This window comes from Toxotes jaculatrix, chromosome 10 (genome assembly GCF_017976425.1).
Source record: "Toxotes jaculatrix isolate fToxJac2 chromosome 10, fToxJac2.pri, whole genome shotgun sequence".
NCBI lineage: Eukaryota > Metazoa > Chordata > Actinopteri > Toxotidae > Toxotes > Toxotes jaculatrix.
Genome location: NC_054403.1, coordinates 16,250,878 through 16,274,829, shown reverse-complemented (window position 1 = coordinate 16,274,829; position 23,952 = coordinate 16,250,878). Strand labels below are relative to the sequence as shown.

General features: G+C 40.1%; 2 protein-coding genes across 4 annotated transcripts in view; both read right to left on the bottom strand.

The window, feature by feature from the left end:
* The window catches only part of klhl4 (kelch-like family member 4), a 28,320-nt gene extending 17,566 nt beyond the window's left edge, over nucleotides 1-10,754 (bottom strand). Inside the window, exon 1 of one of the 2 annotated variants that reach the window (XM_041048753.1) lies at nucleotides 10,609-10,754. Coding sequence is in view for 1 of the 2 variants with exons in the window: in XM_041048752.1 (XP_040904686.1) it covers nucleotides 5,434-5,894 (461 nt within the window). In the remaining variant the exon portion in view is untranslated. Of the gene's footprint in view, nucleotides 1-5,433; nucleotides 5,895-10,608 lie in introns of those variants that run through there. The other variant, XM_041048752.1, reaches the window with a different exon arrangement.
* Nucleotides 10,755-13,170: 2,416 nt separating this feature from the next.
* The window catches only part of ahnak (AHNAK nucleoprotein), a 33,166-nt gene continuing 22,384 nt past the window's right edge, over nucleotides 13,171-23,952 (bottom strand). For both annotated transcript variants that reach the window (XM_041047601.1, XM_041047602.1), the window contains one exon: nucleotides 13,171-22,860. In XM_041047601.1, the coding sequence (XP_040903535.1) occupies nucleotides 14,173-22,860 (8,688 nt within the window). In that variant the 3' untranslated portion in view covers nucleotides 13,171-14,172. The remainder of the gene's footprint in view (nucleotides 22,861-23,952) is intronic.

Here is a 23,952-nt window from a genome sequence, read left to right as displayed (position 1 = left end):
CAAGTTCTCACTGTGCTGACGCTGCCCTCCTAGACGAATGGTTAGACGATTCAAGATGTGCTTTTCGTCAGCCCAGATTAGCCGCTGGCTGTAAAGGTTATGAGTCAGACGTGTTGCTGAGAATCTCAGTCTTATTCCAACTAGTGTCAACTCCATCCCTCTACAAGAGGGAAAGTCGTGCCTGCCTGGGCCAAAAGGGAAATGTCTCTTTCAAAATGGATTATAACAGCCATTTGCCCCTGAAGGTTGCTGAGTAGCTTGGGTTGGGTTGAGAATCCAACAACTCCTACAAAGCCTCATGCAGCATGTGCCAAGTCTATATATTCCGTGAGATCTTTATGCCTCTGTACTTTGACAGTCAGTACACTGCCATTCAGCTTTGTGTGGAGAGAAATATAGACACTGACTGTAATAACTTGATCCCAGCAGTGAAACTGAAATGATAACTTTGCGCAGAAATAGATTTTCCTCTCTGCACTTATCTCACCGAGGCTTACCACAGACATTCTTCCTCTGATGCCATTGTTATGCCGGACATACCTGCTTAATATTGATAATGATGGAGGAAATGTATCTGCATACAGGAACAGTGTCTTTTGAAATCTGCACCAAAAATAGCCAGCAGACCCTTTATGTTAGAGAGTGTCCTGGAAAATTGCCACACCTATTAACATAAATGAAATATTGCCTTCTTACAGCCTTTCCCCTCAGCTTTTACCAAAACCACACACACCATGAAGAAGTGTGGTGGAAAAGTTCATGTCAGCACAATGTCTGTGAACAGTTAATGAACATCTCAGGTGGGATACCAATTCCTGTTTTGAATATTAAGAAACTACATCAAGATGTGGTAAATCTTACGCAGTGAAAATGAAATATTATCAGTCAAGCTATCTGTTGGCTTAATAATGAAATTCTGCATAATTGACTTGCGCATATAAGCGAGATATCTATTTCAAGCCACTGAGGAACACTGTGCCAGCACATGGATATATTTCAAAACAGAGACTTCACTCATTATGTTGTTAAGTACAACATATTAATATTGGGCCCTCATTGAAAGGGTTCCATATTGCAATTTTTAGTCCTTGTTCATAGATTAACTGTGATTACAATGCTGAGCTGTGCATTTTAATGCTGAGGAATTTGATGTAAAGATTGGGGGCATCCTATAAGTGAAAAATGTGCAGATCTTAGCAAAAAGCTCCTCACTGCTTTGCTGATGGCAGGTTAACTTGCATAGTGTATGAGACTCTTATCATTGTTGGATTGTCCATAATTTATTTACATCTGATGTTAGTGGGTAAACAAATTTATCCACAACATTGCAGTGGTAGAATCTGGTTTACAGATGGCCTACTAGATACTTTATAGATGTAGGGATTTAGATCCTATATGTATTTGAGGTCTATCTTGAGACTTGAAAGTCTTAAGGTTTTAATGTTAATATGTGGGACACAAAAACTGGGTGAATTATTTCACAGATTAACTCAATAATTTAACATTTTCCTAAAATTTGAACAGATCACACTGATCTTAAATTTTATTGTATATTCTAACTGTGCATATTAGAGAAACCCCACTGGATATTTTCTGAAATACCTCCCTGTTTAAATTTTTACTCTACACTTTCACATTTTCAGCTTGATCACAGCTGTCCATGCCTCTGTGATTCTTTTTCAGTGCAAATTACTAGATGTGAGCCTCAGGACACTGGTGAGCTAAAACATTGCCCCTTCTAATAGTACCCACATAAAATTAATAGAAAGGGATCATGCTTTTTAATTCAGTGTATTTGGGGGGGGAAATGACCAATCCACATTTGAACAGAAGTGAGGGAAAAAATCCATATAATTCTATCGTATCGCTTCCCACCGCTATTCAAAACAACCTTCTGCAAAAACATAAAAAGGGGCTCCTGAAAACCGAATGTTTAGCTTCCATGTGAGGTGGCTTTGTTGCATACAGAATGCTGATTTGGCAAAGTAAAAGAACATTCAGAATCAATTATACGTGATCACAAAAGCTCCTAATCCCTGAGGATGTCATTTTGAGATTACCACAGATGTACTGTATTTTGCAATTTACAGCATCTTAAGGACGCCTCCACTGGATGTGTCACACGTAGACCAAGACCCAATAAGCCTTGTGGTGTTATGAGGCATTCGACAAATATCTGAATTACTGCTGTTGACAGGAGGAGAGGTGGTGGTATTTCTTTTCCAAGGCGGTAGAGAGAATTGAGATATCATTCAAACTAACAACCCACTGACTCAAGCCTCTGTTAGTGTTTATGTGGGAGAGGTCAGGGTTTCCATTCCATTCAGGTTAACTTCTGTCATATATTCTCTGCCAACAATAGGGAGAGGTTATTTGGATGAGAGTCATGAGGACAAAACAAATACACAGTTTATAGATATGTAGGGGCATTCAGAGCAAAGGTGGGAAACAACAAGGTATTATATACTTACTTCACTATGCTTGATTTGTGTCACTTAGATGAGAAAGATTAACAAGACTCAGAATAACAATAACAGAATAATTCTACCAGCATAGACCACAACATAACTGAGTCACTTGAGTTATCTTCAGTATTCATGGCACCCACACAGGTTTTTAGAATGTGCTTCAAAACATAATTAACTACTTTAAATATAAAGACAAAGATCTGTTTCATTAGCTCAATGTTTTCATGAGCCTTCCCACTACACAAACACCCGTGAACTAATGTGAACATATACATCTATGATTTGTCCTTACTGAGCATTTTAAAACATCAAATCTTCAACTCATGCAGAATTCTAAATGGATATTTTTACCACATTATTTACTCCAAGAAGGTACACCCACAAGTTCGCATGAGCCGTTTTCATTGACTTGCCAGTTAGATCATTTTGACAACAATCTTAAATATTAATAGCACAAGTGAGAAACCAAATCAGTAAAGAGATGGAAGAGACCGATGGGATGGATTTCTTGGAGACATTGTGTGAATGAAACTAATCACTGAGGGGCATGTACCACAAAATGACTGACACATATTTTCCAACTACAGAGGAGCGGCTAAAACTTTTGTATTTTTCACAGCCAGCAGAACTCATTTCTAGAGCCAGCCTGAGGGATTGTGACAAATTATGTGTCAAGGATTTATGATGTGAGACGTAATAGGGCCACCCAGCTGGTGGAGTAAATGAATGTGCATATCTCAGTGACATCCACACATCTGCTTAGCCGCAAATGAACATGCAAGCCATGATGTGTCACACAGTCACTGGCCTAATTTGCTGTGCAACTTTGTACATCTACAGATGCAGTGTATGTCCAAATGTCATTTCCAGCAAGTAGTCCTTCACAGTTATTGAGTGACTGCATTTCCATTAAACACAACCTTGACTGAAAAGGGGCATCACGCAACACATTGCAATGCATTTCCCTGCTAACTGCTCATATCAAACTAATATTTTGCTACCTGATGCCATTGCTAGTGCTTTTGAAGCCACAGAATGATCAGAAAACACAGATTCCTCGATTTAATAATGATGTAAAACAGTTCCTGACAGGGTTATTAATTTTTTTATATAAAAAAAGCAAAGTGATGGAAGTGACTGTCAATATCCTTAATGATGCACTGCCATTAGGATAGAGTTATTTTCTGTGTACACTGTAAACAGTTTGAGTGGGGAAGAAGACTCAAACCCATTAAATGGACTTTTAAGTCAGATTCTATTGCCAATAATCAAATTCATAAATGGGAATCCCTACAATCCGGTACATCTGAGCCAAGGATATATTTTATGATCCAATAGAGCAAAACCATTTTAATATTTCAGTATCATTGTCAAAATGTGATGGCTGTGCTGTATTTTACATGGCCAGCATGAGCTCAAGGTCCCCATGAGAGCTTGAGAGTTACACATTTTCACTGTGAGGCACATGTTTTATGCATGCACTTTTCACACACAGGGACCCCAAAACATGAACATCTGCCAATTATGCCAACACGGAGAGCAGAACATTGAGCCGAATCCAAAACTGTATCTTAACTCAGAATAATTCATGTTCTGTACAACAAACCCAACTGTCCACTGCCCCTGACATTTATTTAATCCATATTTACACTTTTTTGAGAGTGAGGAGTGGTTTTTTATAATTATCTGTTTAATCACAGTGAGCTCTTTCTTAAACAAAGGGGCTGATTCACTTTCATTGTTCATTTCATCACCAGGTGCATGGAACAAAAGCGCGCAGGAAAAAGAAAAGCTTAAGGACCAATCACCTTAGAATGTCACAGGTAAGATAAAAGGAGAGTTGGTCTTTTCATCCCTGATGTGAGGTGCTTTTAGTATTCTGCCAGACAGCACACACACACACACACACGCGCACACACACACATCTCTAACCTGTTTACTTCCTGGAAAAAGATGTACGATCACATGAAGACAGAGAGGAAAAAACAAGCTGGAAAAGCAGGGGGTGAGATTTATAGCTGACGGGGAAAAAAAGCTTCTATGACCCTGAGAGTTTGCCATCATGGTTTGTATAAAGAATTTGGTGGAAAATACATTCAATGACCTCTGCCAGCAATCAGGTATGATAGCTTTTGGCTTTTAAAGTATTTGTAGTGGCAGTCTAGACAATTCATGTTATTGCACTACTTCCTCTTTTTATAGGTCCGGCATGTGATGTGATTGCTCTTTCCCGCTATCCACTTTTAACTCTGTGAAAGAATGCATTAGTGTGCTGTGTAAAAACTAAATACTCTAAGGAACCAGGCAAAGACATATTGTGCATGTAATCTCGACCACAACACAGACAAGGGAGAAGAAAAAGGCTTGGCTTTCGGTCCACTGAATAATTAAAAGGATGCTTTATTGGTTTATCCTGCATAACATGCTGTGGACAATGAGAGTGAGCTGTCCCTAGGTGAGCTATGGTGGCAGCTGCCTAGTCTGAGTAAATTGGCAAATGATAGCTGTGCAGATAATTTAATCTTATCTTAATTAAAGGACCTGTATGCAGCAAGGCAGTGCAAACACTGAATGAAGTTAAAATGTTGCAGACATACTCTTCATACACACATTCACATATATGTGAATGTGTATAATCTCAGAAATGTTGGAAGGAGATTTGAAGTATGACTGTGATGTGCTAAGTAAGAAAAATTTACTGTTTAAAGCGGTGCTCATCTTCCCTGATCACAACAAAGCATTCTTACTTTTAAAACCTGGTGTTCTGTCTCAGACATCAGACTTTACCCATTAGATGCAGATTTTTTTTAACACCTATACTTTCACCATGAAATGTGACGGAACTGTGTGTTCCCAAAATAGCATTCTGCTAATTGAGCATATGATGTGCAAAGTGACTGATGTGGCGCCAGAAAATCAGTCTGTGTCTCTAAGTATCTAATTCCTAATTCCCCAACAGTCATACCTCTCTCTGGCCTCCACCTCTGCAGGTTCCTCTATGCTGCTCTTCACATCTTCCTGGCCAGTGTTGGCATCCTCTTTCCTTGTGGCACTGGGTGAGGAACTGCTCTTTGAAGTCTCCTCATTGACCTGGAGACCCTGGATGGTGTTCTGTTGATGGTGCCATGATTGATGCCCTGCTCTGACATAGACAGGCGTGGGGCCTGGTGTTGGTGCCAAGATGCTGTGGACCGGGCTGTTAGTCTTCCGTAGTCCTCCAACACCTCTTTCCCGTGAGTGACTCTTCAGCCGACCCTGGGTGGGCGTCCCTCTGTGGTCCAGGCCATCCTGTTGGATATAGCCTCCCACCCCGCCAACACTACCACCTCCACCGCCAGCTGAACCTTGGGATGAATGGCTGAACCAGCGCCAGCGGAGCCTGAGGATCTGCTTCACGTCAAATTCCTTCTTCCCCGACACAGACATCCTCCTCTGGGTTTGGAGACGAAGGCAATGGTACGTTGAGTCCCCAAAAACATGGAGAGCACAGAAGAGAATAGCCTTGATTTCAGTCCTCACTGACTACAATGTGCCTCTTCTCTTCCGTTATTGTCTCACCACTATCATGACCACCCCCTCCTCCTTCTCTTACTCCTCCGTTGTTCTTTTAGTGGAGATGGAAAGCAGTCCTCTGCAGCTTTTGTTCCTGTGTCTGAGACTACTACCCTCCCTCCAACTCTCCCTCTCTGTCTTTCTCTCTCTCTTTCCTCCTGTGCTGCTGCTGTTTCTGTTTGCTGCTGCTGCTGCTGCTGCTGCGCCGCTGGAGCTGAGTTAATGCACATGCATGATCCACACTCCCTCCCCTTCGCCTCCCCTGTTTCGCTTTCTCTCTTTCTCTCCCCCTCTCTGCTTGTCTCTCCTGTGCACACACACACACAGTGAGAGATAGACACATATACCCTGGAAATAAAATGAGAAAATCTCCCCAGCCCTGCCCAGACCCCTCTGCTGCTGTTCTGTGTGTCCCTGTGTGACTATGTGTATGTTCGTGTGATATTAGGGCTGCCTGCTCTTGCAGGGGGAGGTGGGGTATCATGGAGCCAGGATGATGAGGTCACACCTTAACAAAGTAAATCACTGCTTGCTGAAGGAGGGAACGTGGGGGACTACTAACTACACTGTATGACCAGGACTATTAGTAGCAGCTTGTTATACATTAATGTATGTAGATACACATGCGTTGGTCATCCATAAACAGGAAAGCAGGGATACATTAATAACTGACTGTCAAAGGCAAGGGAAATTTATCTCAAACTAACACACTTCTGTGCAGTCTGCTATTCCTGCATCAAACAAAATCCCATGGGGGAATTTCTCAGTGTAGGTAGCCATGCAGAAAAATATTCTCCCTCAGTCACTGTCTTGAAAGCCCCCTGCTATTACAAGTGAAAAACCACATACTGATGAACCTTCAAGGTCAGCAAGCTGGCTCTTCCCCAGTCAGGGCTTCAGAAAACAGGCTTTTTACATTTCAAAAATAGATCCTACTGCTGAATAAGCTTAAAACACCACGATTGTAGGTAAGAGAGATGTCACAACTGAACTCCTACATCAAAGGCAAACAGGCAGTGAAACAGCATACAAGGTAATTTGGGGACATTTGATCAATGCAGACACCATAACCAGCAAATGAAAAGAGAGACATGCTGTAGGGTGTTTTGTCAACACTATTGGATCTGGGTGTTTTAGGTACTTTATTACAATTCAGTTGTCAAAGGAAACTGTACAGTATGTGCCCAAAGGGCAGGTGGTAATTGGATTTAGAAATGAATTGTGAACCATGAAAGACTGTGAAACACAACAATCCTTATCCTACCTGCTTCATACTGCATAGCATCTGGTTGGGATTTATGGATTTCGTTTGCATAGGTACTCAATCACTGTTAATGCTGTGCATCTGAGCTCCCAATTAACACTTTTTTCCCCTGCATTTTTTATTGCTGTTTAACACTGACGTAACTGTGAAACTGATGAAATTGCACATTTGTCTTTCTGTACTCGTTTCAAATTTTGACTTCCATGACAAAAGTTAGAGGAGAACCTTGCACTCAAACTGCTGGATTTCAATATTGTACAATCTCTCATCCGCCTCCACTACCTCCCACTGCAGCTTTGCTAATGTGCTACTGTGTCCAGTGGTATCTAGCTAAAGGACAACCATCCGTGGTATTTGATGGGATAGTTACACAAGCACTGATATGAGCTATAAAAGATGTTTAAGTATCTTTCACTCCCAGGCTGCACATTGCCTCCATTCTCTGATTATAAACAACATATTTACAGCTAAGGATGATGATATGAACACATTTTGTTGCCACTCACAAATTCTCGTCTTGTTCATTGAAGCATCTTTAAATTCCTAACAGCTCACTGGTCCTTCCTACCAATATTAAATGAGGATGTCTCTTTTACTCTAACTCCCTGTGTTCTTTACACATCCCAAACAACAACAAAGTACAGATAAAGATTATGATTACTCCACAGATGAGGATTTCCCACAAATACTGTAAGATCAATCGGCATTATAAGATTCCCAGGTCAGTGCATAATTCAAATTAAGTCTATGGCAGAAACTACAGGAGTCTCAGTGAGTGAGTGTTGATCACCCTTTGCTAATAGCCAAGTCTTTCTGCTAATAATACAGTAAGAATGTATGAGCAACAAATTATTCTCAGTCAGGAACCAAAACACTGAATTATTAATAAGAGCTTTCTCTGGATATAAAAATATTCTACATTGTATTATGTTATTTTGGAGTCCAAAAGGACCAGCATACAGTAACTGGTTCCTACTGGGGATTCTGATAATTGAAAGGCTTTATAAACATTGCTCCTAGCTGGTGTATCCACTACTGCACCAGTTCAGTTGCTCTGGGGTTTCATTTGTGTGTAAATGAAGCCATCTTGGTTTGCTGTGCCCTAGACCTTCACCTTTTGATATTAACTGTTTCACAAGAGAGATAGCAATCATCTATAATGTAATAACTAATTGAATGATTTACATTAATTAAAAGCAGTAAGACCTTTGTATGCAGAATATTTATTGATCATAGGTTTGAGTGTGATGCACACATCTTTTATGGTGGTGTACTTAGTGATGCTATAACCACTCTCATTAAGTGCTGTAACAATGTGCAATACATTATGTTCAAATGTACATAAAATGATTGTGTTACTAACCTCACGCTGCGGTTCTGCAATCAGAATTTGTCACTGTTAACTACAGGCATAAAAAAATGTAAATAATAATTTTACTGAACTGAATGGAATTATAATAAGGAATATTACTGCCCATGCTGAGGGTAATTTTGTAACTAAACCATCTAATTAATGTCTCTTGATTTTGTTGTTATTCCCTGCGAACATTTTATTTATTTATTTATTTATTTTCCAAAGTCACTAAATGCCATTATCAGCCCAGGTGGCATCAGCTGCACACATAAACTCATGAAAACAGAACTCGGTGAGACTTTAATACCCCATCTGTTTTTCTTGTTGGACAGAAATTCTGCTCACAAGTCCTCCATTCATTTATTTCAGACCAGAAGGCACTTGATATCGTTTTAAACCCAACATATTATGAAAGCAGATTTTACAAAATTAACTTTAAATAAAGCTGGTATGTGAGTTGAAATGCACCCAAAACACATGCCGAAAATGATCATAAAAAATGAATAGGACAAAAAATAAGAATAATTCCACTAAAATTTCTCATCACCAAAAACACGATTATATAGAGACAAAATTGTTTTTCGAAATCCTTATTAGCTCTTTCATTTTCCAGTATATGATAGTGGTGTCTGAATAAAAGCACTCCTATTATTGTATTCTAGGGTATTCTGCGGACACAGGCTTGCTGTCTAGAAAGCCTAGGTGTAGCATAATAAAGGCCTATTAGAGTGAGATATGGTTTAATGTATAGTAACACATCACACTGTATAACTCTTGTTCTTGCAGGAGTCAAGGACACCATCTGGCTACACTCCGCATGACACATGAGATGTCAGATGTCAGACTGGTGTGGTAAACCACATTATCATCCAACATCTGCCTCCCCAGTGAACATACCTACGTGCCTGGATGGCTATTGTTTGAGTGTGCAAGACCGGTAGGTGAGCTCTGCTTGCATTAGCAATCAAGCTGGAACAGTTAAATTCCTTGAATGGGTGTCGTATTCTTATAAATTATATGTAGTACTGGAAGGGACCTGTGTTATATTGTTTTATATTAAGGATTACAAATCGACAAAAAGCCAAGTGCCATGTAAGAAAAGTGGACTAATACAACATAATACACATTTTATTGCTGTAGTTGTCAGAAATTTGGTTATGTGATCTGCTCTCTGACTGTCAAGATGCATTATATTTATTTTACAATGTACTCATCATTATACTGTGGAGTATTCTGTATAAGTGTAAGAACCCCCTCACCCCCCAGCTACAAGTGCAAGATCCTATCATTAATTTCAACTAAATGCTTGTTGAAAAGATGAAAGCAAGGCTTCACCTGTCAAATTCTATGCTATGTTGGACAGTGATATTTCAAATATAATTGACCATTGTCTGTATTCATGGGACTACTGGCTGTAGCTCAGCAAATTAAAATGCAGTGAAAAACACAAGCACATACACACACACACACAAGCACGTGATCACATAGTTAATAGTACTTGGACTGCATTTACACTCAAGCATACTGTACGCATATAAATGGTGATTTGAATTTTCAATTCAACATAAAATACTGGCTTCAAATATAAGAAAATACAGTCCTTTGCTGAAACATCCCTGACCTTATATGTCTGTGACCGGAGTGAAGAAACAAGGTTGAGCCTTTCACTCACTACAGAGGTCAGGAGGGACTAGTCGAGAATTTATGAGAAAATGACATTTAATGCTCCATTTATGGCTGAACCGGCAGATGAGAGTACTGTACCTCCTGAATTGTAGCATAAACCGTTTTAGACACATCTGAATTTAACAAAGTAACCAGAATGCATAGTAAAAAATATATGCTTCTGGTTAAATTAAAATCTATTTCTGGCAGTACCCCCCTCTGTGGTAATAAATGTCCATTTACAGCAAATAAAAAATATATATATTTAAAAAATAAAACAGTGCAATCAGTTTTTTTCTTCTTACCTGAGAAACTGATTATAAGTGTTGCTCCTCAGCAAATGGTGGAATTATCCTCTAAAATGAATGGCCAACTTCGCAAGTCTACATGTAACCCACTAACATACACATTACAACTGTGTAGGACTGTTCCAATTTTTTCTTCTTCTATATCCCTCTTTCAGCCCAAAAATGTTTGCCTTTCCAGAAAGGAAAGGAGCACTTTCCTCTTTTAAAGGAAACTCCTGATAAGTTCCTTCCTCTGCACTACCACAACAATTGCATTCATGCAACCAGGAGCACTGGGATCACATCCTGTGTTAGAGGCACAACACTACTTTCACAAAGCCTTACTCTACAAATCATGTTTCTGTAGCACTTATTTTAATGGACTTTAATGCTGCTTGATAAAAAACCATTATTACTGAACCCAGCCCATGTCTGTGCTCTGCAAATACAGTTTAAGTCTATATAATGTCAAATAAGTAGTAATCAATAATAATTTAATGTTTTGAAACTGCATGTGATTGTGTAGCTTTGTATGAATCTGTGAGTTGGATAAATGACAGTCCAAGGTTAATTAATAACAAAGATTCAGTCAAAAGTCTCTGGTTTTTGAAGATTAATGTATCAAATCCTTGCAAGAGTAGTGGTGTGTTGTAATTCAACCACTGGGTGGCGTATTTTTCATTTCTCATAAGAAGGCCTATCAATGCAGTGTACCACTCTTACGGACATTTCAAAGGGCCATAATTGTTTTTAAGTCACAAAATGTGTCGGTAATATGCTATCATTCAGCATCGTAGAAACATTTGGCAGCTAAAAAGACAGATATCTCCCCGTTAAGATTTGGTGGAAACAAAAAACAGAGTTTGAAGGTGATTGAAGACTGGACAAATTTGCAAACATGACTTGAATGAATGATAATATTGATGGATGCATAAATGAGCAACAGGTTCACCACATTAATTTAAAAAGTGACATACCAGCGTTCTATTCATAGCTTGTTTTCTCCTTAGATTTCTCTCAAGTAGCCAGAAAATCAGTTATTGCTGTTTTATACTAACCCAAATAGTTTTAGCTGCCTAAAATGAACTAAAGCCCAACCATTGCATGTGATCCAGCTCACAAACCTTTATAACCAAGTTAAGCTAGGATTCAGACAGATTTAGACAGGTTTATATAGTTTTAATCGACTTTATATGCTTCAGGTTAAGATATAAAGCTATGCAGCAGATAACAAGTACGCATGCTAATAATAATGTCTTGAAGCAGACATTGTTTTCTCATTTAAGTAAGTGTTGTGTGCAGGAGACCATCAGTACATAGATATTAGCCTAGTATGACAATGGTTAAATGTCAGTAATATGAAGAACGAGGGATAATAAGGGAAACTTTTGCATAAACCCATTAGATATTTAATAGTCTCCAGTGCTTAACTGATATATATATATATGTGTGTGTGTGTGTGTGTGTGTGTGTGTGTGTGTAGAAAATGTGCACCTTGTTAGCTACCTATGCCAATACTTCACATAGCTGGCTAGATAATAACTGTATAAGCAAAGAAACTAGCAATCACCAAACACCATAACATTTGCAGACAAGTATGGCAATAATACCGACAGGCAGCAACATAAAGAAGAACCCTACAGTGTACATAAAAAACTGAACCATCCACGAACCATCCCTCCATTTTGGTAACAGTAGTGGCCATGTTTTGTAACAGTAGTGACTACAGCAACAGCATTCCTTCTTAAATACAGCGTCCAATCACAAAGGATTCATTCAATGTATGATGTAGGAAAATGCAAAGCAATAAGGTATTTATTTGGCTTATCTTCAATGTCCTGGCCTTAAAGAAGGTTTGTCAGTTTAGGAAAGTTTGTGATAAGTTTACAAAAACAAATGGTTTTTGAACTCAACACTTATGAATCTTGTTGTCATTTCATTACCATAGAACGTGTGGATGCATATCAAAGCAAAAGACTGAGATCACTTGGTGGCCTTGGACAGTGATATGATATAAAAAGGTGTTTGTTGTTCTTGGTATTTTTACATCTATATCAATCACCACCTTCTATATGAGTTGTATTCTCACTAAAAGTCCATATGATGCACTAGTCTGCATTTCCTCACATCCGGTAGAAAATAAAAAAAACAACAATGGCAGCTGCATAAGTGGAGAATCACAGTCCACTGTATATTGGGATAAATAATGTATCCCTCACTCTAATGTTAGCTGCTATTTCTCTGCATCAGTGGTGAACAGCATATTACCAGAGAAGTGATGGATGATTCATGAGTGTTTCACAATCAAAAATGAGTAATCACCCAAATGCCTGCTTCACCACTGTTTTCACTGAGATAAATGTGAGTTACATGGGAAACATTTAAAAGTAATCCAGTTGAGCAACATGAAGGATATTAATGAATAATAAATACTTCAATTAATAAACGAAAAAAATAACAATAAATTACTGCAATTTGGAACTAGATACAGGCAAACCTAAGTTTTGCCCGTATCATCATATCATTTCATACCATATCATATGATTAAAAAAATGGCAAATACAGATTTAGGAAGCATTATAAATTCAATAAATCTTTTTATTTAGTTTATTTGGCAGAATGCACACAAAAGAATAGACCCAAAGAATCATGTCCTGTTGCCATCATATCTGATAAAAACTATGCAACTCTCTATCAACACAGATTTTGTTTGCAAAAAAAATATCAAAAAGTGACTGTTTATTTGTAACATTGTTTTTACGTAATCACAAAGAGAGAGTAACGAAGGTAATAAAATACAGAGGATCGTAAAACTGGTATGAATTAAAGTGACAGGATTAGGAAGCAAAACGTTTCAAACAAATAAAGCAACTGCATATTTTTGGTAAATGGCATAGGATTTATGGGTGAATAAATGTTCTTTATTAACAGAAACATACTGACAGCATTTAAGAGAGTTGATAGTATCCAAACAGTGATTGTCTTTGCAATTATGGTATATACAACACCATCACTCTGAATTTGTTATAAAGGGCCAGCTCTATGTTGCATAGATATGCTTCTGCACTGATTATATAATATCAAAGCTTGAAAATAAAATCATTTCATACATAAAAAGTGGTAACTGTTTATATTTGTGTCTGGTGTATAAACAACATTTTCCTTCAAAATAACTATTGTAACTATCTGCTCTGTGCAATAGACCCCTGGATACAAATATACCACACCCATTCATTAACAACATTCATTTAAAAGAATGAAATAAAGCAAAATGATAAACCCTGTGATAAACTGTTGGTGAATATTTGGTGAGATGGCATATTTCAATAAATCTGGACTATGTACAAAAAACAATATTTATTATTACAATACAAATTCATCTTATTTACAGTTTGAAGGGATTTTAAACAATCTCATTCACTCCTGTCTAATTACTGAAAAAAAGAATTACTTGTGGGTAAAAACATTGAGATGACTGTGTACGTTCTCTTAGGTTTAAAAGAACTGAAGTCTGAAGAATTTAACATGTTAGGAGAACGTATTTGAGTGTACATGAGAAAGTCTAATTTGCCACACAAGTAATCATTTTTTTGGTGAAACAGATAGTTCAACTCTTGGGAACCTAAAACCACCTCTTGAACCACTGTCACTGCTGGAAGATGAAGACAATCTTGACTTTTTAGAGGGCAGAGAAACACTTGCACTTCCCTCTGCTCCTGCTTCACTGTCCTCACCAAGTGTCACTTCATATGAGCCCTTTGACTTTGAACCAAAACCTCCAAAGGTGCCAAACTTCAACTTGCCTTTCTTTCCTTTGACCTTGCTTCCTCCTAGGTCTAATGAAATGTCACCACCCTCAGCTTCTAAGTGAACGGAAGGAGAACTGACTGCAAGCCCCCCTTCATCACTCAGAGAAGATGACCGATGCCTTGATTTCTTGAATAGATCCAGTGAGGCTGACTTGCCTTTGGTTGACACACTGAGTCCAGGATCACCCTCCAATTCTATTTTTCCACCCATCAGTTCCCCAGTGTGTACACTTAAATCCTTAGAGTTCTTACTGCCTTTTCCACTAGTACTCAATTCTCCCTCTGGTCCCCGAAGGTCACCTGCACTACTGCCCTTTGCTTTTGATTTGCCAAAAAATTTTGGCACCTTTACCTTTACTTTGCCCTCACTGTGCCTCAGTTCTGGGCTAGGAACCTCAATATTTTGTGAGCTGGTTTGACAACTAACAGATGGAGACTGTATGTTAATTCCTCCACTAGCTGAAAGTTCTGATTCAACATTTCCTCCAGTGCCTTTGCCTTCCAGTGGAGGCAGAGCAATACCAAATTTTGGTACCTTGATTTTGGGAAATGTTACTGTACCCTCTGGGTATTGAAGACCCCCACTTGCATTGCCCCCTGAAACGCTTGCATCAATCTCTGCACTTCCTTTCACATTTGTCATTTTAAGGTTGGCTGTCTTTAATTTGATATCTGAACCTTCCAATTTAACATTTGGACTGTCAATACCAGAACCTTCAATAGCTGTGTTCAGGCTAGCAGATGGCACATCTATGTCAGATGATTTCAGTCCCTCTGATAAAGATCCATCGCTTTTCACTTTTGGTGATTTGATATCTAATTCCACATCAGGAAAATGAAGCTTTCCAAAGAGAGGCTTCTTTACCTTTGTTCCTTTGACATGAACATTGGGTGTCTCCACATCCACATCTGCTGCTGGTGTTTCTATGTCAAGATCGGGTTTCTTTACCTTAGCCTTCACTTTAGGAAGTTTAAATTTCCCCTTTTTCCCCTTTACATTGATGTCAATATCAGGGGCATCCAGGCCAGCTTCAGTATCTGGAAGGTGTACTTCTGTTGTGGAACCTTTTGCTCCTACACTGAACATGGGTGTCTTGACCATGGATTCGGGTCCCCCAACTTCTGGGGATTTCATTCCAAATTTAGGACCTTTGAACTTAGGGAAGGTAACACCTGTCTTTCCACCTTCCATTGTGATGGAGGGCCCTTTGATATCCCCTTCCAATTTGGACACTGAAGCGTCAACCTCACCTTTGATTTTAGGACCTTCTAGGTTTACATCAAGTTCAGGAGCTTTAACATCAATGTCTGGACCCTCTGCTTTTGGACCTTTGATGTTAAGTGATGGCATTTTGATTTTAGGCATCTCAAATCCAGCCCGGAATCCCTCACCATGAACATCTGGACCTTTGATGTCAACGGTGGCTGTTTTTAAGTCTCCTTCAATCTTTGGAGCTGACACGTCCACATCACCGTGGAGTCTGGGACCTTTAAGATTGACATCAAAATCTGGCATCTTCGGTCCTTTTATGGTTGGTATCTTGACTTTAGGTCCTTTAATTTTTGCATCTGGCCCCTCAATGTCAATTTCTGGAGCTTTAATGTCAACATCAGGTGCTTTCACATCAATGTTAGCTTTAGGAAGGTTTAAATCAAAATCTGGACCCTCCAATTTTGAACCTTTAATGTTCAGGGATGGCATTTTGATTTTAGGCATTTCAAATTCACCCTTTGGCCCTTCAATACCAATTGCGGGACCTTTGATATCGATCTTGGGTGCCTTTATGTCTCCCTCAATCTTTGGAGTTGACATATCCACATCACCTTTGAGCTTGGAACCTTTCAGATTGAAATCCACATCTGGCATTGAGATTTTTGGTCCTGAAATGGATGGCATGTTGAACTTGGGTCCCTTGATCTTGCCACTGGGACTCTCAATGTCAACTTCTGGTCCTTTGATATCCAGTTCAGGGGCTTTAATATCAATATCACCTTTTGGAAGACCAAAATCAATTTCTGGACCCTCGATATTTGGACCTTTCACCCCAAAGGATGGCATTTTGAATTTAGGCATTTTAAATCCTCCTTTGTGTCCCTCAATGTCAATATCTGGTCCTTCAATGTCAATCTTGGGAGGTTTTATGTCACCCTCAATCTTTGGGACAGACGCATCGACATCTCCCTTTATTTTGGGCCCTTTCAGATTGATATCCCAATCTGGCAACTTGGGTCCTGAAATGGATGGCAGTTTGAATTTGGGTCCTTTGAGTTTTGCATCAGGGCCTTCAATGTCAATGTCTGGAGCTTCAATGTCAACATCAGGTGCTTTCACATCAATGCTTGCTTCAGGGAGATTAATGTCAACATCTGGACCCTCCACCTTTGGACCTTTGAAGCCAAATGATGGCATTTTGATTTTAGGCATCTCAAATCCACCTTTGTGACCTTCAATATCAACTTCTGGACCTTTGATGTCGATCTCAGGTGTTTTAATATCTCCCTCTATCTTTGGAGCTGACACATTCACATCACCTTTGAGTTTTGGACCTTTCAGATTGAAATCTACATCTGGCATTGAGATTTTCGGTCCAGAAATGGTTGGCATGTTGAATTTTGGTCCCTTGATCTTGCCACTGGGACTCTCAAGGTCAAATCCTGGTCCTTTGATATCCAGTTCAGGGGCTTTAATATCAATATCACCTTTCGGGAGACTGACATCAACTTCTGGACCCTCGACATTTGGACCTTTCACCCCAAAGGATGGCATTTTGAATTTAGGCATTTTAAATCCTCCTTTGTGACCATCAATATCAACATCTGGTCCTTCAATGTCAACTTTGGGAGCTTTTAGGTCACCCTCAATCTTTGGAACAGACACATCGACATCTCCCTTTATTTTTGGCCCTTTCAGACTAATATCCCAATCTGGCATTGTTGGTCCTGATATGGATGGCATGTTGAATTTGGGACCTTTGAGTTTTGCATTTGGTCCGTCAATATCAAGCTCTGGCGATTTGAGGTCAACATCAGGTGCTTTCACATCAATGCTGGCTTTAGGAAGATTTATATCCACATCTGGACCTTCCATTTTTTGACTCTTCAAACCAAATGACGGCATTTTGAACTTTGGCATTTTAAATCCTCCTTTGTGGCCATCAATGTCAACATCTAGCCCTTCAATGTCAACCTTTGTAGTTTTTATATCACCCTCAATCTTTGGAGCTGACACATCCACATCTCCCTTTACTTTCGGTCCCTTCAGATTGATATCCCAATCTGGAAGTGTAGGTCCTGATATTGATGGCAACTTGAATTTGGGTCCTTTGATTTTTGCATCAGGACCCTCAAGATCAAGTTTTGGCCCTTTTACATCAACTTCGGGTGCCTTAACATCAATATTTGTCTTTGGAAGGTTCAGGTCAACATCGGGACCCTCCATTTTGGGACCTTTGAAGCCAAAGGATGGCATTTTGATTTTTGGCATCTCAAATCCACCTTTGTGACCTTCAATATCAACTTGCGGACCTTTGATGTCGATCTCAGGTGTCTTTATATCTCCCTCTATCTTTGGAGCTGACACATCCATATCACCTTTGAGTTTGGGACCTTTCAGATTGAAATCCACGTCTGGCATTGAGATTTTCGGTCCTGAAATGGATGGCATGTTGAATTTGGGTCCCTTGATCTTGCCACTAGGACTCTCAATGTCAACTTCTGGTCCTTTGATATCCAGTTCAGGGGCTTTAATATCAATATCACCTTTCGGGAGACTGACGTCAACTTCTGGACCCTCGACATTTGGACCTTTCACTCCAAAGGATGGCATTTTGAATTTAGGCATTTTAAATCCTCCTTTGTGACCATCAATATCAACATCTGGTCCTTCAATGTCAACCTTGGGACCTTTTACTTCACCCTCAATCTTTGGAACAGACATATCGACATCTCCCTTTATTTTGGGCCCTTTCAGATTGATATCCCAGTCTGGAAGCTTTGGTCCTGATATTGATGGCATCTTGAATTTGGGTCCTTTGAATTTTGCATCAGGGCCTTCAATGCCAATCTCTGGTACTTGTATGTCAACTTCAGGTGCTTTCACATCAATGTTGGCTTTGGGGAGGTTTATATCAACATCTGGACCCTCCACTTTTGGACCTTTGAAGCCAAATGATGGCATTTTGATTTTTGGCATCTCAAATCCACCTTTGGGCCCTTCAATGTCAACCTCTGGACCTTTGATGTCAATCTCGGGTGCTTTTATGTCTCCCTCTATCTTTGGAGCTGATACATCTCCTTTGAGTTTTGGACCTTTCAAGTTGAAATCCACATCTGGCATGGATATTTTCGGTCCGGAAATGTTTGGCATGCTGAATTTGGGTCCCTTGATCTTGCCACTGGGACTCTCAATGTCAAATCCTGGTCCTTTGATATCCAGTTCAGGGCCTTTAATATCAATATCACCTTTCGGGAGACTGACGTCAACTTCTGGACCCTCGACATTTGGACCTTTCACTCCAAAGGATGGCATTTTGAATTTAGGCATTTTAAATCCTCCTTTGTGACCATCAATATCAACATCTGGTCCTTCAATGTCAACCTTGGGACCTTTTACTTCACCCTCAATCTTTGGAACAGACACATCGACATCTCCCTTTATTTTGGGCCCTTTCAGATTGATATCCCAGTCTGGAAGCTTTGGTCCTGATATTGATGGCATCTTGATTTTGGGTCCTTTGAATTTTGCATCAGGGCCTTCAATGTCAACCTCTGGTACTTGTATGTCAACTTCAGGTGCTTTCACATCAATGTTGGCTTTGGGGAGGTTTATATCAACATCTGGACCCTCCACTTTTGGACCTTTGAAGCCAAATGATGGCATTTTGATTTTTGGCATCTCAAATCCACCTTTGGGCCCTTCAATGTCAACCTCTGGACCTTTGATGTCAATCTCGGGTGCTTTTATGTCTCCCTCTATCTTTGGAGCTGATACATCTCCTTTGAGTTTTGGACCTTTCAAGTTGAAATCCACATCTGGCATGGATATTTTCGGTCCTGAAATGTTTGGCATGCTGAATTTGGGTCCCTTGATCTTGCCACTGGGACTCTCAATGTTAAATCCTGGTCCTTTGATATCCAATTCAGGGGCTTTAATATCAATATCACCTTTCGGGAGACTGACATCAACTTCTGGACCCTCGACATTTGGACCTTTCACCCCAAAGGATGGCATTTTGAATTTAGGCATTTTAAATCCTCCTTTGTGACCATCAATATCAACATCTGGTCCTTCAATGTCAACTTTGGGAGCTTTTAGGTCACCCTCAATCTTTGGAACAGACACATCGACATCTCCCTTTATTTTGGGCCCTTTCAGATTGATATCCCAGTCTGGAAGCTTTGGCCCTGATATTGATGGCATCTTGAATTTGGGTCCTTTGAATTTTGCATCAGGGCCTTCAATGCCAATCTCTGGTACTTGTATGTCAACTTCAGGTGCTTTCACATCAATGTTGGCTTTGGGGAGGTTTATATCAACATCTGGACCCTCCACTTTTGGACCTTTGAAGCCAAATGATGGCATTTTGATTTTTGGCATCTCAAATCCACCTTTGGGCCCTTCAATGTCAACCTCTGGACCTTTGATGTCAATCTCGGGTGCTTTTATGTCTCCCTCTATCTTTGGAGCTGATACATCTCCTTTGAGTTTTGGACCTTTCAAGTTGAAATCCACATCTGGCATGGATATTTTCGGTCCTGAAATGTTTGGCATGCTGAATTTGGGTCCCTTGATCTTGCCACTTGGACTTTCAAAGTCAACTTCTGGTCCTTTAATATCCAGTTCTGGGGTTTTAATATCAATATCACTTTTCGGGAGACTGACATCGACTTCTGGACCCTCAGCATTTGGACCTTTCACCCCAAAGGATGGCATTTTGAATTTAGGCATTTTAAATCCTCCTTTGTGACCATCAATATCAACATCTGGTCCTTCGAAATCAACCTTGGGAGCTTTTATGTCACCCTCAATCTTTGGAACTGACACATCGACGTCTCCCTTTATTTTGGGCCCTTTCAGACTAATATCCCAATCTGGCATTGTTGGTCCTGATATTGATGGCAGTTTGAATTTTGGTCCTTTAAGTTTTGCATCAGGGCCTTCTATGTCAACATCAGGCCCTTTCATGTCAACTTTAGGTGCCTTAACATCAATCTTTGTTTCAGGGAGGTTTATATCAACATCTGGACCTTCTAACTTCGGACCTCTGAAGCCAAATGATGGCATTTTGATTTTAGGCATCTCAAATCCACCTTTGGGACCTTCAATATCAACTTGTGGACCTTTAATGTCGATCTCAGGTGTCTTTATATCTCCCTCTATCTTTGGAGCGGACACATCCACATCACCTTTGAGTTTTGGACCCTTCAGATTGAAATCCACATCTGGCATTGAGATTTTCGGTCCTGAGATGGATGGCATGTTGAATTTTGGTCCTTTGATCTTGCCACTAGGACTCTCAATGTCAACTTCTGGTCCTTTGATATCCAGTTCAGGGGCTTTAATATCAATATCACCTTTTGGGAGACTGACATCGACTTCCGGTCCCTCCACATTTGGACCTTTCACCCCAAAGGATGGCATTTTGAATTTAGGCATTTTAAATCCTCCCTTGTGACCCTCAATGTCAACATCTGGTCCTTCAATGTCAACCTTGGGACCTTTTACTTCACCCTCAATCTTTGGAGCTGACACATCAACATCTCCCTTTATTTTGGGCCCTTTCAGACTAATATCCCAATCTGGCATCTTGGGTCCTGAAATGGATGGCAGTTTGATTTTGGGTCCTTTGAGTTTTGCATCAGGACCTTCAACATCAACATCTAGCCCTTTAATGTCAACATCAGGTGTATTAACATCAATGTGTGCTTTTGGAAGGTTAATATCAACATCTGGACCCTCCATTTTGGGACCTTTGATGCCAAATGATGGCATTTTGATTTTAGGCATTTCAAATCCACCTTGGGGGCCTTCGATATCAACCTCTGGACCTTTGATGTCAATCTTGGGTGCTTTTATGTCTCCTTCAATCTTTGGAAGTGACACATTGGCATCACCTTTTATTTTGGTACCTTTCAGATTGAAATCCACATCTGGCATTGAGATTTTTGGTCCTGTAAGAGTTGGCATTTTGAATTTAGGTCCCTTGATCTTGCCACTGGGACTGTCTAAGTCCACATCTGGTATTTCAATATCAACTTTTGGAGCTTCTAAGTCTCCCTCAAACTCTGGAACTTTCACATCCACATCGCTTTTGAGTTTGGGGCCTTTCAGATTGAAATCCACATCTGGCATGGAAAGTTTTGGCCCAGAAATACTTGGCATTTTGAGTTTCCCTCCTTTGATTTTGCCATCAGGATTCTCAATTTTAACATCTGGTCCTTCAATATCAAGGTCTGGAGTTTTTATGTCAATGCTAGCTTTTGAGCTATGAAGATCAACATCTGGCATTTCAACCTTTGGGCCTTTGAATCCAAATTTTGGCATCTTGAATTTGGATCCTTTGGTTTTTGAACTAGTCAATCCTAGGTCAACATCAAGACCTTCAGAGCTACCAGTTTTTCCCTTGATGTTGATATCCCCTTGTGCCAATTTTACGTCTGTTTCTGGTGCCTTTATCTTTGGACCCTTGAATCCAAACTTTGGCATTTTGAATTTTGTTTTCTTAGAGCCAATTTCCGGAATATCAGCTGTCACATCTGGGCCCTCAAGTTCAGCTTTTGGTAGTTGAACATCCCCTTTCAAATCACCCTTCACCTTTGGCCCCTTCAAACTGATGTCAACATCTGGCAATGAAATTTTTGGTCCAGATACTGTTGGTAACTTAATCTTTGCACCGGGAAGATCTCCCACTGGAGACTCGAATTCAGGTGCTTTTATGTCTCCCTCTATCTTCGGAGCTGACACATCCACATCACCTTTGAGTTTTGGACCTTTCAGACTGAAATCCACATCTGGCATTGAAATTTTTGGTCCTGAAATGGTTGGCATGTTGAATTTTGGTCCCTTGATCTTGCCACTGGGACTCTCAATGTCAACTTCTGGTCCTTTGATATCCAGTTCAGGGGCTTTAATATCAATATCACCTTTGGGGAGACTGACATCAACTTCTGGACCCTCGACATTTGGACCTTTAATTCCAAAGGATGGCATTTTGAATTTAGGCATTTTAAACCCTCCTTTGTGACCATCAATATCAACATCTGGTCCTTCGAAATCAACTTTGGGAGCTTTTAGGTCACCCTCAATCTTTGGAACTGACACATCGACATCTCCCTTTATTTTGGGCCCTTTTAGATTGATATCCCAGTCTGGAAGCTTTGGTCCTGATATTGATGGCATCTTGATTTTGGGCCCTTTGAGTTTTGCATCAGGGCCTTCGATGTCAAGGTCTGGAGCTTTAATGTCAACATCAGGTGCTTTCACATCAATGTTGGCTTTGGGGAGGTTTATATCAACATCTGGACCCTCCACCTTTGGACCTTTGAAGCCAAATGATGGCATTTTGATTTTTGGCATTTCAAATCCACCCTTTGGCCCTTCAATGTCAACCTCTGGACCTTTGATGTCAATCTCAGGTGCTTTTATGTCTCCTTTAATCTTTGGAGTTGACACATCCACATCACCTTTGAGTTTTGGACCTTTCAAATGGAAATCCACATCGGGCATGGAGATTTTTGGCCCCGAAATGGATGGCATGTTGAATTTTGGCCCCTTGATCTTGCCACTGGGACTTTCAATGTCAACTTCTGGTCCTTTGATATCCAGTTCAGGGGCTTTAATATCAATATCACCTTTCGGGAGACTGACATCAACTTCTGGACCCTCGACATTTGGACCTTTCACCCCAAAGGATGGCATTTTGAATTTGGGCATTTTAAATCCTCCTTTGTGACCATCAATATCAACATCTGGTCCTTCAATGTCAACTTTGGGAGCTTTTAGGTCACCCTCAATCTTTGGAACTGAGACATCGACATCTCCCTTTATTTTGGGCCCTTTTAGATTGATATCCCAGTCTGGAAGCTTTGGTCCTGATATTGATGGCATCTTGATTTTGGGGCCTTTGAGTTTTGCATCTGGGCCTTCAATGTCAAGGTCTGGAGCTTTAATGTCAACATCAGGTGCTTTCACATCAATGTTAGCTTTGGGGAGGTTTATATCAACATCTGGACCATCCACTTTTGGACCTTTGAAGCCAAATGATGGCATTTTGATTTTTGGCATCTCAAATCCACCCTTTGGCCCTTCAATGTCAACCTCTGGACCTTTGATGTCAATCTCAGGGGCTTTTATGTCTCCTTTAATCTTTGGAGTTGACACATCCACATCACCTTTGAGTTTTGGACCTTTCAAATGGAAATCCACATCGGGCATGGAGATTTTTGGCCCCGAAATGGATGGCATGTTGAATTTTGGCCCCTTGATCTTGCCACTGGGACTTTCAATGTCAACTTCTGGTCCTTTGATATCCAGTTCAGGGGCTTTAATATCAAT